At 46.1% G+C, this 16,034-nt stretch overlaps 1 protein-coding gene across 2 annotated transcripts in view; it reads left to right on the top strand.

The window, feature by feature from the left end:
• Positions 1-13,438, top strand: part of TEK (TEK receptor tyrosine kinase) — a 109,313-nt gene extending 95,875 nt beyond the window's left edge. For both annotated transcript variants that reach the window (XM_081103018.1, XM_081103017.1), the window contains exons 17-23: positions 1,536-1,726; positions 2,260-2,373; positions 6,922-6,992; positions 7,908-7,948; positions 8,793-8,889; positions 11,460-11,559; positions 12,388-13,438. In XM_081103018.1, coding sequence (XP_080959144.1) covers positions 1,536-1,726; positions 2,260-2,373; positions 6,922-6,992; positions 7,908-7,948; positions 8,793-8,889; positions 11,460-11,559; positions 12,388-12,462 — 689 coding nt within the window. In that variant the 3' untranslated portion in view covers positions 12,463-13,438. The remainder of the gene's footprint in view (positions 1-1,535; positions 1,727-2,259; positions 2,374-6,921; positions 6,993-7,907; positions 7,949-8,792; positions 8,890-11,459; positions 11,560-12,387) is intronic.
• Positions 13,439-16,034: the final 2,596 nt, after the last annotated feature.

Raw genomic sequence — 16,034 nt, 5'->3', positions numbered from 1 at the left:
GTCACATTACGACAGGGGTGGGGAATGTCCGGCCCTCGGGCCGTAAAAGGCCCACGAAATCATTTGGTCTGGCCCTGCCAAGGCATTGAGGGTGAATTAATTAAATGTTTGACCAAATATAGCAGGCTAATTTTTAAGTAGATAATTTCGTATGGTCCGTGAATTATGTTATAAATGTCCAAATGGCCCTTGGCAGAAAAAAGGTTCCTCCCCCCTGCATTAGGGTGTAATTGATTGGTTCTTAAGATTTATATTTCAGTAAAGAAGTGAGAAAGCATATTCATACCAGGAACTATGTATACCTTTCCTTACAGTCAACAGGATTCAGTGCTAGAAAATTTTTTTATTTTGGCCAGAAATTTAATTTCTTAGAATACCTTTTAAGTTCAAAATCATTCCACATTTTAAATTTAGTTATATCAAAGATATTAGCCCTAAAAAGATAGTAAAACCACTCTAACTTTTCACTGGCTCTAAAGATCAATGTTTTATCAAAAAATATTGTTTTTTATTAAAAGAAAAATAACCAATTAAATAAAAAATAAGACAATGGACCATAATGTGTTCTAAAAACCATTGTTTTATTTGTGTTTTTTTCTGGTCTCTTCAAGCAAAATGCAACCTCTGCCACTGGGCTCTGCAGCCCGATGACTGGCAGTAAGGGGACTTGGTGTGGGTTTTAGGCAGGAGCAGAAGGTTGGGGAGAGTAAGCTACTAGCTGTGGGTGCTTCTGCTGTGGATATTTAATCATTGTTTGGTTGTCTTTATTTGTTTTTCTAAATAACCTCAAGAATAGTAGAGACACATTGAAATAACATGGCTGGCTCATATTAGGTTCTCAACCAGTACTCAATAAAAAAATAAAAGATGAATTGGTCCTAGCTGGTTTGGCTCAGTGGATAGAGTGTTGGCCCGCAAACTGAAGAGTTCCAGGTTTGATTCCAGTCAAGGCACGTACCTCAGTTGCAGGCTCAACCCCCATCCCTGGTTGGGGTGCGTGGGGGAGACAACCAATCGATGTGAATGTCTCACATTTCTCTCTCTCTCTTCCTTCCCCCCCCCTCCCTCCCTCCCTCCCTCCCTCCCCCACTCCCCATCTTTACCCCTCTCATTCTCTCTAAAAAAAAATCAATGAAAAAATATCCTTGGGTGAGGATTGACAAAAAATAAATAAACAAAAAAAGATGATGTGGACTGGCTGCCTTACATGCCCTGGAAACAAATGCTTTGATTTCCCGAGACTGTTACTACTGAGTAGGTGGAAGCGTTCAGGAAGCTGCCCTGTTAGTCCGCGTTTGGTGGGAAAGGGGAGGGGCGGGAAGAGGGGCACCTTGGTCTCTAGGCACTCTTCAAGTATGGCAGGAGGTATCGCTTCTCATCCTGCTGTCCCAGCAGTACCGAGGTTGGTCCCACTAGATATGTTACTTGTAGATGACAAGTTTCAGAAGCAACTTCCGAGGGCCATAGCACATCTCAGAAATTTCGAGCTTTTTAGGCCCCCTGGTAATGGACTTCCCTTCTCCCTTTCCCCACAGGCTACCTGTACCTGGCCATCGAGTATGCCCCCCACGGCAACCTCCTGGACTTCCTGCGCAAGAGCCGCGTGCTGGAGACTGACCCGGCCTTTGCCATCGCCAACAGCACTGCCTCCACGCTGTCCTCCCAGCAGCTGCTCCACTTTGCTGCAGATGTGGCCCGGGGCATGGACTACTTGAGCCAAAAACAGGTTTGTCACGAGGAACCTTGCTTGGGACATCTTTCCTTGGAAATGCTCTCTAGAATAAGTTTAAATTTGTACATTTTTTCCCCAGTCAACCTCTCTAATTCCTCTTACAATCTCCCTAATTTTAGTCTCCTTGTTAAGATTCCATCTATTTATATAGGTGTTAACGCTCAGCACGGGCAATATATTTATCTAGTGAATATCACCATATGTATTCGGTGAAGTTCCTTAACGCGTCTTAGCCCAAATAATGCTCATAGCAGAGGACTTACATGGCAACAGGGAGATTTAATGACCTGGTTCCCCCCGCCCCCCCACCCCCCGAAATACGTCTCCCAAGATTTGGTGGAATCCACTGAGGGCTTTAGGGAGCAACTTCAAGGGAACTGGATTCTGGTGACATTTAAAAACCCATTTTCATCCTAACCTCTCATCGCTAGTTCCCAAAGTGCTGGCCCCCAGGGCATGGTACTAACAACATGACTTGAAAAAGCAAAGATGATGCTGGAAATACATGATGTTTTTTGGAATTTCAGTTTATCCACAGGGATCTGGCTGCCAGGAACATCTTAGTTGGTGAAAACTATGTAGCCAAAATAGCCGATTTTGGATTGTCCCGCGGTCAAGAAGTTTATGTGAAAAAGACGATGGTGAGTTCCAAACAGACCCACTAACGCCCTTCCCAAGGCGCCTTCCCGCCCTGATGTTGCTGCTCTAAGGCCACTGCTCTGCGGTGACCGACGCGTCTACCGTGGACCCCAGGAGATACGCCCCTGGCCCCGCAAACGTCCTTTCTAAGATTTGATTCCTAACATGACTGGAGGATCCAAACTACCAGCAAAAAAGCCACTAGCACAGGTGGCTGGGTCCTCGCTCACATGAGCCTCGCAGTGCAGGGCTCAGCTCTGGATCCGGCCAGACCCTGTGCGAGGAGCTCCCACAATCTCCTTCCACGCACAGCAAACATGGGAGGGGCAAAAAAAGACACTGAGCATATTTTCCAAATATAAGGAAGGTCAATTAATGAGGTTCCTAAATCACACAGAGCCCCAGGGAGAAACTCGGGACTTCCAAAGGCCCACAGATTCACCTCTTTGCAAAAAGCTCCCCACGCCCCCTTCAAGCCCAAACCAATCAAATTCACGTTCACCTAATGAGACCCATTCTCCCAAATAGTAATATTTATTTGTGTCCGATCCTGGGAAAAGCTAACCACAGTGTTAGCAGAAGTGAGAAGTTGGACCTCATTCTGCTTTTGTTGCCCACCCTGGAATCAGAAAGCCCTGGAAATGCCACATCCCTGGGTATTTGTACTGTGCCAGTGTTTTCGATGAAGGGGTTTTTGACCCCCGCCCTCCTACTCCCCAGAATAGAAATCAGGGTAGAAAGAGAAACAGATTCAAAGGGGGTTTACTGAAACAAGGTGGGGGAACAGAGAAAGGGAGGCGCTTACACATCAAGGGAGCACCCGCTGATGAAGAATATGGCTCCCCGGCTGCTGAGGGCCTGGCTTAGGGCTGGGCTCTCCATGCAGGCCCCTGGAGACTTCTTTGTTCTCCAGGTAAGCCCCCTCCCGTGGGCTGGCCCTGACTGGCGCAGGGGCAGACACACTGGCTTGGGGAGTGCCTGAAGAGAACCCTGAGTCTTAGCTGGGAGAGGCTCAGAAAGTACCTGAAGAGCATTCTGCTGTCTTCCGGGAGGCTCAGCGGTCTCCCCAGCAGCATGCCACCACCCCTGCTTCCCCTGAGGCTGGGCTGCGGGGTTCGGGGTGACGGTTCCCGTTGTCCTTGCATGTGCTTGCGGGGTCACTCAGTGGCTAGCTAGCTCTCCCTTTTCCAGGCCTGATGAGCACTGCCCGGGCTTGGCGCTCCTGGGACGGCTCCGGTTTTCCTGTGATACAGAGGCTGTTTGTACTGGGGGCTCCCCAATTGCCTCCACAAGGCTCAGGTTTCAGAGTTTATCCTCCAACGCAGGCTTCCTTTCTTTTCAATGCGCTTATTTTAGGGGCTGACAAGATAACACAGAAACAAGATTCAAGAATGCTTTGAAAAGGAAATGGCCTGTAGTTCACCACCGTGACACTTTTTTTCTATTTTTTACTTATTGCCTCCCACAAGCATCCATGTCCTCAGTTACAGTCACAGTGAACGGAGCCACTTCGGACCTTCCCACTCCCTTTCTTGTTCAGGGTTTGAAGTGGGGTCCCTTAGAGACACCACCCAACCTGTCACCTTCTGAACCCACAGGGGCCTCCCTGAGGGGTAGCTCCCTAAGCTTTTCAGAATTTGTCCCTCTCAAAGCAGATGTTTCTCTGCTGGGCTTGTCTCTAAGGTAGCAGGACCCACCACCCACTGCTCCACTTCCCCCCTCCCCATCCTGTGCCACCTGGAAGTCTCCGTCTCCCTCACAGAATCCCTTTCCTCGCTTCGCTCCTGCATTTGGGTGCCGTGGTCCCTCGATGAGGGGTGGAGGGATGAGTACAAGTTATCCCACAACCTACTCACTTTATTTGGATGCTCTCAGATGTCCAAGAAAATTGCTGGTTTGCTTGGTATTTCATAAAGAGCAGGGATTTGTGTAGTCTTGGGGAGGTTAGAGGAATTCTTAAAGGAACAGAGCACTGTTTGAGGCTTAACTCTATTTCCTAATGGCAGGGCAGTGTTCCCTGGTGGCATGGGGTCTGTGGAGGAAGGAAGCAGCGGAAAGGAGAAGGGATTGGAGAGGCTGGCAAGGTCCTTGCAAGAAGGGTGCAATGTAGAAAGACACCACCGGAGGGCAGAGTGGCTACTTTCTCTGGCCCATTTAGGTCAGATTTTCAACTTGCACTTTAGAACCAGCTGGGGAGCTTTTTAAAAATACAGATGCGGAACCCTGCTGCTTAGATATGCTGACTTAGTTGTTCTGCATCAGTGTGTGTGTGTGTGTGTGTGTGTGTGTGTGTTTAAAAAAAATCCCAGGTAATTCTCATATAGGAAGTGTTGCCAACTAATGTACTAAGTGACATGGGTTTTATTTTCATTGACTAACATATGCTTTCCCTCATAATTGATTTTTTTTTTTTACTACAATGTTTTGTGCTTTGTGTTAAGTTTGGAGGCAAAATAAGTCATACACAGTCTCCACCTTCAAAGAGCTCACAGGTAAACACATAATGAGCAAGTGTCATCATTAACACATGCTGAGAGGCAGGAAAGCACATCCCATGGGACACAGAGGACTCACAGCCAGGTGAGCCTATGGAAAATCACGGAAGGCTTCCTGGAGGAGGCTGAGTGTTGCAGTGGCTATTAGGTAGATAGCAGAGATGTGGGAATGGATTCGATGATCTGGAGGTGCAGGATGTCTAAAAGCCTAGAGGCAAAGGGAAGTGTGAGGCATTTTGGAATTAGGTAATTCATTATGGCTGGAGTGTCGTGCTGAAAAGAGAGTTAAAAATTCAAGGTTGGAGGAGGAAGAAGGGATAAGGTCTTCTTGAAAAACCTTGAATTCCAGCTAAGGATTCGGGATTCAACTAAGGATTTGGGATGTTGGGACAATAGGGACATGGAGAAATTTTAAGGAAAGGAACCACGTGGCTGTTATTTGCCATTTAGAGTGACACTCTGCTTGTGGTGTGGAGAACAGGCCCTTAGGGAGAGGAGGGTGCCATCCGGTAAAAGGTGACGGTGGCCTGACCCTCGGTGATAGCAGTGGGGACAGATAGCTGTGGACAGATCTGAAACAGGTGAAAAAATGAAAAGTGCACAAGGAAATTAGTAATTAGGAGGTATGAGGTCAGAAGCCACCAGGGAAGAGAAAGCAAAGACAGAACAGAGAATATAGGAACTATTTCCAGTCCTTAGCTTTGCTGGGGGGAGAGAACTAGACTAGCAGGTAGGGATGTGGGTGGGGTGGGTGTACTATGAAGGGAGGTGGGAATGTTGAGAGTACTGAAGATGTAGATGTGACAAAGGACAGACACTTCTATAGCTGAGCCTCAAAGTATGAAATTCCTATTCAGGATTTATGAGCAGAAAGAGCTTCACAAAGACCTGGGAGAGAACTGAGCTTGCAGGCATGATCCTGGGCAGCGCTGAGCTCATGGGTGGGTGGTCTGGGAGGACGCTTGCTCCAGTGTCAAGGGGCTGAGGAAGAGCCCCTAAAAGACTCCTGACTCTGTCCCACCCAGTGAATGTGGCTGAAATGCCACAGTCAGCACCTGGATAGATCCCTGGCACAGGTATCTCTCTCTCAATAGGTGCATAGGATCCCTGGTTGGGTGGATAGGAAGGGAGCCCCAAATCAGAGAAAAATTAAGGAAACTAGGAATAAAACTCAAACGTCACACTCCCCAATGTCTAGTCCACATCTAATTTTTCCAAGACTGGACTCAATAAGCCAGAAAATGGGGATAGCCTAGAGGGCCAGGCCCCCAAAGGGTGAATGAGTGTGTCTCACCCCACCTCCAAACCCGTGTAAACCTTGAGGTCCTTCCCTCTGCTGGTGGTACATCTGCACCCCGCTCCTTGTGGCCTGCCATGCTCTCCCCTCCCCCGTCTACCTGAGCCGCCTACACATCTCAGAACCAAGTCCAAGTCCCCTCCTCTGGCAACTCTTCCCCCACCTCCTGCGCCGCCTTCGCCTTCCCACATTACAATTTCAGTCTCGGTTTCTATGCCGTCTCCCCTTTCAAACCTCTGAGTGTCTGTGAGAGCCACAAATTGAATAAAAGAATGGCCCTGGGCGGTGTAGCTCAGTGGTCAAGGGCATGTACCTGGGTTGCAGGTTTGATCCCCAGCTCCGGTTGGGGTGCGTGTGGAAGGCAGCCAATCAATGTGTCTCTCTCACATTAATGTTTCTATCTCTCCCCTCTCTCCCACTCTCTTTACAAATCAATGGGAAAAATAGCATTGGGTGAGGATTAATGAAAAAAAATGAAATGAAAGGAATAAGTGACTACAAGTACACACATACAGGCACACCCATTTTAGTTCAGTAGGCCCCCTGGAGGTAAGTAGAACTTACATTATTTGCAGGTCTTTGAATTTGAAATCAGACTTGTAGGCGGAACATATTCAAACAATAGCTCCTGAGCCATCATTCCTTGTGTCTTTGGAGCTCACATAGGGCTCCCTGGGAGTGAGTGAGCACCACCTTGGGGAAGCCAGCCTCGTGAAGGGTCCTTTTGATCTAAGTGCATCTCTCTTTGTTCTCTGCAGGGGCGGCTCCCAGTGCGCTGGATGGCGATCGAGTCCCTCAATTACAGTGTCTACACAACCAACAGTGACGTGTGAGTACGCCTTGCATCTCTCCGGGAGCAAAGCTACTCAGTACATAAAATCATAGACTAAATGGAGCCAGAGTGGCAGTGTCCGGGGAAAGTCATGGAGGGAGGCCTGGGTTTCCTTCTGCTGGTCAAGGACAGACCTCGTGGCCAAGGCTTGATGTCCAGAGAAGGAAGGGGCTCGCCGGCCCCCCTCCGGGGCTCCACTTCCAGACTGAGCTTGGTGCCTGAGACCCAGATAGCTGCTGAGGGTCAGGGCTGGCCAGAGGGTCGCCCGGAAGACCACCTCCCTTGCGGGCTGCAGTGACAAGGCTCGGGCTGATGGTAGAAGGAAGGGGTGGGATTGAGACTTAGACCATCTTACCGACATGCCCTATTTTCAGGAGGAAAAACTAAGGCTGTGAGGGTTGAGGGGACTTGTTCAGGGGGTTTTCTTATGCCGGAGTTGAGGAGGAGGCTGGCAATTACTGTAGCCTCACTGTGTGCAGGGCGCCTTTGAGGCGTTATCTCACATCATGTCTGCATAGCTCAGAGGTAGAAGTTGGCATCCCCACTTTCCGAATCATATACGAAGAGGCCTGAGGGTGCAGTAACTTATCCCAGGTTGCATGAGCAGCAGGTGGCGGAGGTGGGATTTAATGCCAATTTGGCCTAGAATTTGACCAGCTTCCCATAGCACCACCTGTACTCTCTGCCTGAAGTAAGTGGGGCTCCGGCCGGACCGACCATTTCCCTGTTACAATCCTCCCCCAGACCTAGGAGGAGAGAAGCACATGCTGTGTGCACGGGCCCGTCCCACTGAGCAGACACTTAGCACTCTCTCTTCGGAGGGAGGGTCAGCCCTCCTGGCTGTGGGGCAGACGATGACGGCTTTTGAGCTTTAAGGATGCTGATGATTTCTCTCCCATTTCCCGTCTGCAGATGGTCCTACGGAGTGTTACTGTGGGAGATCGTGAGCCTAGGTGAGTATCTGGGTGTGTCCCCCAGTGCCCCTCACTGTGGACCCCACAGGGACCATCTGTATGCGGTGCCACCAGATGTCACTTGGAAACAGAGCCGTGTGGGTTTCCACGTGTGAGTGGGTTTTAGTCCCATGTTTCTCCATATCTGATGTCACGCGTAATTGTAACAACCTGGTGGCCGTGAACTTTGTTATAGGTTAATTGTCCCCGCTTGTGCAAAGGTGTCAGAGAGCTCTTCCAAGTTTATTTCCACAACGTCAAGGTGGTATGATGTAGTCGAGTAAAAAAATCACATTTTGAAGGCTACTGAATAGCCTGTGAGAGTGTGCATGCCCCCAAAAATAAATTGCACATTCATCATGACCCCAGTTTTAAATATTATACTTTAAAAGACTGGAAGGACTACACAGAAGGGTAATAAAAGCTATTGTATTTTTATTCTTCATACTTTTCTATATTTTCTAAGTTTTCTACAACTGTGTATGCTTTTAGACTTAAAATTAGACAGGAGCTATTGTAGAGTAGATAAAGCAAGAATCATGTAATGTAACTACTTCCAGTTAGGAAAAGGATACACCTTGTTGATACGATGGGTGTGCTGTGTGCGACAGACTTGGAAAGCAGTAGCGCTGTGAGGTAGGACGTGGATCTTTGCACTGTGGTGCCGTCCATAGCTCAAGGCCAGCTTTGATTGTGGTGGGTGTGCTCAGAGAGGAAGGTCATGCTGGGTGTGCACCCTGACACACTCTTCCTTCTCCCAGTCTCTTGGCTTCTGAGCCCCTGGGCAGAAGACTTTGGCTTCTGCACAGGAGGGGCTGAGGGCACGATGTTTCCTGTCTTCCAGGCGGCACCCCCTACTGCGGGATGACGTGTGCAGAGCTCTACGAGAAGCTGCCGCAGGGCTACAGACTGGAGAAGCCCCTGAACTGTGACGATGAGGTGTAAGTCAGGCCTGTCCTACGGCCATTTATCTTCACCTCCCTGCTGCCTGTTTCGTGGGTAGACAGACTCCAGTGAGAGGATTAGCTCACTCCTGCACATATACATATACCTTCATGCACGCACACACTCATGGAAGTCAAAAAGAGCAGTGATAATGGGCTCTTGTGCAATGGCATTGCTGGTTGTGCAATGGCAGGGAGGAGGAGTGTCGCAGGCATGGAAATCCAGGAGGAACTGAGGGAGACAGTTCTTGGGAAGGCTGAAGATGAGGTCAGCAAAAGCAGAAAAGATCCGAAAGTGATGACATTATTCACAAATAAGTGTATGCAATCTTGAGATGAACTCTGGGGATAGAATTTCAGAGCTGTTACATTAAGGAAGATGGATTTTTCTTCATGGGATTTCGCTTCTATAAAGATTACTTCCCACAGTAAAAATTACTCCGGGGGGGAAGAATGATGAACGTTAGTGATAGTGGAATTCCCACAGCTTAGCTGAGGGAGAAGCTGCGTAACCGGCGTAATTTGAAGAGTGGAAGGCTCTAGGTGGAATAAATAATTTGTCTAAGCTGAGCCACTTCCAAGAGTGAAAGAGGGTGTAATTAGGTTCCCGGCACAAAAGACACAACCTCTTCCGTCCTGGGCAGACCTTGTGGTATGTGAACCATCTCTGGACCAAGTCTCCAAAATGCCACCTTTTGAGATTCATCCCATGAGGAGTGAGCTTTCTCAGTTGTTATGAAACTTCTGTTAAAGTACAAACTGTTCTAGAATCCTTGACACCCAAGGCCAATGGCGGAGAGTCTGTGCACATTAGGTTCCCGGAGGCACTTGTTCAGCATGTGAAATCTTGAACCCCACTCCCAGGCATTGGTTCAGAGGGTCTCGTGCGGGTCCCTAGAATCTGCATCCTGATAATGCAGGTAGTTCTGGCCACATCTGAGAAAGCACTGCCTTCGACCATGCTTCCCACGGTATGTTTATGGAACATGCAAGACGTTGATAAATAACACAGGGAGAAAGGAATTCGGGGGTCAGTTATACTGGTATTTGGGAAGTGTGTGCTAAACCTGGTTAAACAGGTTTTTTGTTTGCTTGTTTTTAAAAATATATATGTATGTATATTCTTTATTGATTTCAGAAAGAAACATCAATGATGAGACAGAATCATTGATCAGTTGCCTCCTGCACACCCCCCACTGAGATCCAGCCCACAACCCGGGCATGTGCTCTGACCAGGAATCAAACTGTGACCTCCTGGTTCATAGGTGTCGGGGCTGACCAGCAGCCCCTGAATGATGGATGAACAGATTACTCAGATACAGTTTGTCTGTACAAGAGAGGGCTAAGGGGCTTCTGGCTTTAGTAGCCAGAGCAGCCTCATTTGCCTGCCTCGTTAGGCCTTTATTGGAATTTTTTTTTTCAAGGTCCCAGCACAGTGGGTCAGGGTGACAGCCCTCCTCCCACCTGGCAGAAGGCCCGCTTTCTTGCTGTGTCCTCACATAGCAGATGGGGTGGGGAAGATAGAATAGGAGTGAGGAAGCGGAATTTTTATCTTTAGATACAATCAGTAGGGTAAGTAATCTTGGGAGGACACATGTATTTACATTGTCCTCTAGGCAAGGGCATCCAGGGATTAAACATAAGGATTCCAGTAAACACCCCGGGGTCTGCACATGCATAGACTTGTTTGGAAAGGTCAAGGAATAATTAGGGCACTGCCTTTGACACTCCCCTAAGTCTCCCCTAAGTGGGAATTCCGATAAACAGGGCAGGCGGCCTTCCACACACTTCCCTTTTATCAGAATGTCTTCCTTACAAACTTTCCAACCAAGTCTCTTGTGCTCCCCAACACAAAGATCGATGCTCAACCACTAAGCCACACCAGCCAGGCTGTTTGCTTGTTTTTAATGGCAGGATTTCTCAAGATTTTACTAGCTGGTCCCTAAGAGCAGTGGTTCTCAACCTTCTGGCCCTTTAAATACAGTTCCTCATGTTGTGACCCAACCATAAAATTATTTTTGTTGCTACTTCATAACTGTAATGTTGCTACTGTTATGAATCCTAAATATCTGATATGCAGGATGGTCTTAGGCGACCCCTGTGAAAGGGTCGTTCAACCCCCAGAGGGGTCGCGACCCACAGGTTGAGAACCGCTGCCTAAGAGGGATATGCAGAAGTGGCAATTTTGCACACTTACTTGAGCTTGAAGCCATTTTTAAAAAAATGAAACACTAATACTTTGAGAGATGAAGTATTCCAAGAAAAATGCTGCCCTGGAGACATAACTCAATTCTTTCCAGAAGATCAGAAGAGCTGAGGCCAAGATCCCCAGGCATGGTACCCAGGGTGGGCGTCAGATCTGCGGGGAGAGGAAAGGGCTTGGCTAGGGAGGCGGGAGGCCTGGTAGGATCTTCCCAGTGTTGTACCTCTATCTCCTGCTGCCTAAGCTTAATGACCGGGGGTTGCAGGGCCACATTCTCTTCTGTTATTTCCATGCTCTGCACCTGGCCAGGCCCAGGACTGCAGCACAGGCACTGAGTTAACCCTTTAACTCTTCGTTTTCAAAGGTATGATCTAATGAGACAGTGTTGGAGGGAGAAGCCATACGAGAGGCCCTCATTTGCCCAGATTCTGGTGTCCTTAAACCGGATGTTAGAAGAACGAAAGGTGAGTATGGAGTTCAACGAGGGGCTCTTTCATTGGAATTCCTCATGTGCCCAGTGTGGCGAATAAAAAAAGTCTGATGCGATTTAACAAGTTCTTCTGGGCACAGCCCTAGGTATTATAGGGACACAAAAGATGTGGCCCCCAACCTTGAGAAGTTGCAGTTTGGGAGGAGATAAGATCTCTATACAAGATACAGTCACACACAGAACAACATATAAAATTAGCCTATTTGAGTTAGAAGGAATCTTAAATCTTATCAGCTTGGCCCTTTAATTTTATAGACAAGGAAACAGACTCAGAGGTGAAGGTGACTTGCCCAAGGGCACACAGCAGGTAACACCAGAGCATGGTCTGCAGGTTACTAGGAGGAGGGTCAAGAATTCTATAAACATTTCTAGAAGGTAGCTGGCTCTATGTATCTGGAGTTTAAAAGATGAATCTAAGTCAGGGAGATAGATTTTGACAGTCATCAAAACCCAAGTGGTGATTAAACCAGAACGAGATGCGGGTTTGATGACACGGGTGCTGTGAAAGTGAGAAGTGGGCAGAGGCCGGGGCCTTAGCAGCCGGAACACTTCAGGAGGGACCAGTGAGAGACAATGAGAAAGGGAAGCTCAGAAACGGGGCAAGTGAGAGGAACATTTACTGGCCGGAGTCACAGGGTACACACAGTCCAGAAAGAAAGCTGTCCAATACAAAAGGAACCGAGGACAGAAAAGGGCCCCCCAAATACCTGGTGTTTGAATGGAAACAAGCAAAGGACAGCGGAGAGTTGCTGTAACTGCCCCCGTGGAGGCGGCTGCCTCTGAGCCACTCTTGTTCTTCCAGACCTACGTGAATACCACGCTGTATGAGAAGTTTACCTACGCAGGGATCGACTGCTCTGCTGAAGAAGCGGCCTAGGGCAGGCCTCCACCGTCTGTGTATTCTGTCGCCCCTTCACGGGCACCAGAGGCCCTTGACAGCCAAGACAGCAAGCGAGCCTGTGCCAAGGGAGGAGACGGAGAACAGTGGAGTGTGTGTACTGCTGGATGTCTGGCACTTTCACACGAAGACCCGTGTGTGAAGCTACAGCACACTCTGACTCTACCTAGAACTGTACATACTGTTTTGAGTAAGAATGGGCTGAACTCAGAATGCCCGTTTGTGGTTTCATATGCAATAATATATTTTTCTAAATATGTGGGTTTTAAAGACAGGTGTGAAAATACAATGACTGTAATGCAATAACTCATTATTGTCCTAGATATTTTTGATATTTACCTTTGTATTGAATGTTCTAAAATGTCTTGCTGTATAGAAGTAAAATATTGTTAACAAACCTAACACTGACCCTGAGAGCACAGGTAAGAAAAGTGTGAGAATTGTAGGAGTCTTCATGGGACATGGGTTAACATTAAAGAGACGGAAAAGTCCAGGTGATGACATGTAAAGCAGATTCTCCTGTCTCTAAGGCTTCTCACTCACCGGTAGCAGCCATCCAATTTCACAGTCATTTGACAACATGCTTACGTGTTACCAGTGCCCATCAGTCTGTCCAGAACATTAACATCTAAAAATAGACTTAAGTCTCATTCCTTACATGCCTAAAACCTTTTGACATGTATAAATAAGTTTGAAAGATAAATGAATGGGATTTGGTTTTAGTTTCTCTGGTAACATTGATTGTGTATTTGAAGACATTAAAATAGGAAGCCTGGAGTTACATTTGGGAGACATGTGACATTTATCATGTCAAATTAACATACTTAATGCATTGCACATTGTAAAAACTTTGTTTTGACCCATTGTATGTTTACTGTTTATACTGTAGGCACATGTTACACTGAGATCATATAGTAAGTGAATAAATGTCTTGCCTACCCACTGTTTTGTCCAGCAATGTGTCTCATAAGTATTTCCAAATGTCTGCATTGTACTTTATAGAAAAACACCTTAAATCGTCATTCTCTAACTTTTCAGTAACATGCCTGTAGAGCAGTTGCTGGAATTCTCCATTTGGCATGGTATGTGAAGCTCACAGATTGGAACTGTCTTCCAGAATGTTCTGTCTAGTCCGTGTTCTTGTACCAGAGCAGCACCCCACTGGTAGTGGTCCAATGAGAACCCAGGGCTTAGTGCTGGATTCCCTTCTAATTGTGCGAGGATGCTAAACAGTCAACATACCGCCTAAAGTTCCATGTTCCTGCCATCTAACCCACTGTATGCATTCAGCAGCAAGGACAAGGAAACTGAGCTTACCCAAAGGATCTTCATTCACAATGGCATATTTAAGGGGAGACAGAGGAAAAAGCAAGACTGCTGGTAGGCCACTGATTTAACCAGTAAGTGGAACCTCGAATGAAGAGCCATTGAAAATACGTCTAAATACAGTTGACCCTTGAACAACATGGTGGGCGATCAGGGGTGCCAACTACCTCTGTAGTTAAAAATCCACGTATATAATATTTGACTTCCCCCCAAATAAATAATCTACTGTCAACCTGAGGCCTTACTGATAACATAAACAGTCAATGAACACATAGTACATATGTATTAATACTGTATTCTTACAATAAAGTAAGCTAGAGAAAGTTTAAGAATTAAGAAAATCATAAGGAAGGAAAAATACATTTATAGTCTTTGTTTTAAAAAACAAAACTCTATGTGTAAGTGGACCCATGCAATTCAAACCCCTGTTGTTCAAGAGTCAACTGCATACAACAGTTCCTTTTGCTTTTTACCCAAATTATGTAGTTTGTAAAGATACTCCTGGTTTCTCTTGGTTTGCATATACACGGAATTGGAAAAGAATAAGGTGATCTGAAAATGCAGATATTTTTGCATATGGTTTCAGAATGCACAAGAAGGTATTTTCCCTATTATAGTTGGGTTTTATCTATTTAAAATAATTAAAAATTACATCACTATGACTTTATCTCACATCAAGTATATGACAAAAGAGATGGCTAAGTACTTATGGTAGCAAGAAAAAGGTATTCAGTGATAATTAAGAAATTCTTGTAAATTCAAAATAACCACGCAGCAAACCTGAGGTATGCTTCCTGAGGGCATATCACAGCCAACTATCAGAAGGTGACTAATTCCCTTTGGTGCCAAGGCCACACCACACATCCCTCTGTGACTCATCTACACCATGTCAAAGAAACCTCTGTAGCCTTGTAGCATGATACCAGATTAACATTGAAGATCATGGACTTCTACTCAAAGGGAAATTGTCAAATTGAATAAAGCCATTTAGTTTCCACATTACCAAAGAGCAATTAAGAAAGAAAGAACCTCCTCAAAGAGATTAGACACTTGAGGTATTGGGAATATAGATTAGAACTCACTATGTTTAAAGAGCCATAGGATACTTCCTTTAAAAAGAAAACCAGTCCTGGCCGATTTAACTCAGTGGTTTGAATGCAAGTCCACAGGCCAAAGGGTCACGGGTTCATTCCTGGTCAAGAGAACATACCTTGATTGCAGGATCATCCCTTCCCTGGGTAGAAGGAGGTAACCAAACAACATTGATATTTCTCTCTCTCTCTCCCTCCCTTCCTCCCTCCAGCTCTCTCTAAAAAAAAGTCAAATCCTCTGGTGAGGATTAAAAAAAAAAATCAGCGAATTGTTGATAAAATCAAGTAACAGAATGTAAGATGGGAAACATAAGAATCTTAGAAGAATCCACAGGCAGCAAACTATCAGACATATGTCGTAGCAATATCTTTACTGATACAGCTCCTAGACCAGTGATGGCAAACCTTCTGAGCTGGCGTGTCAGCATTTTGAAAAACCCTAACTTAACTCTGGTGCCGTGTCACATATAGAAATTTTTTGATATTTGCAACCATAGTGAAACAAAGACTTATATTTTTGATATTTATTTTATAGATTTAAATGCCATTTAACAAAGAAAAAATCAACCAAAAAAATGAGTTCACGTGTCACCTCTGACACGCATGTCATAGGTTCACCATCACTGTCCTAGGGCAATGGAAACTAAGGCAAAAATAAACAAATGGGACTATATCAAAATTAAAAAGCTTCTGCACAGCAAAATAAACCATCAACAAAACAATGAGAAAGCCCACTGCGTGGGAGAACATATTTGCCAATGTTATATCCGATAAGGATCTAATCTCCAAAAGTTGTAGGAACTCATACATCTTAACAAAAGGAAGATAAACAATCCAATCAACAAAATGGGCAAATGACCTAAGTAGACACTTTTCGAAAGTGGACATATAGAAGGCCAAGAGACATATGAAAACATGCTCAAAGTCACTAATCATCTGAGAGATGCAAATCTAAACAACAATGAGGTGCCATTTCACACCTGTCAGAATGGCTATCATCAACAAATGACAAGTACTGGCGAAGATGTGGAGATAAAGGAACCCTTGTGCACTGCTGGTGGGAAGGCAGACTGGTGCAGCCACTGTGGAAAACAGTATGGAGTTTCCTCAAAAAATTAAAAATAGAACTCCCAC

This window comes from Myotis nattereri, assembly GCF_964212035.1.
Source record: "Myotis nattereri genome assembly, chromosome: 12".
Lineage (NCBI taxonomy): Eukaryota > Metazoa > Chordata > Mammalia > Chiroptera > Vespertilionidae > Myotis > Myotis nattereri.
Note: the sequence above shows the minus strand (reverse complement) of the source record. Positions and strands in the feature narration are given on the sequence as shown.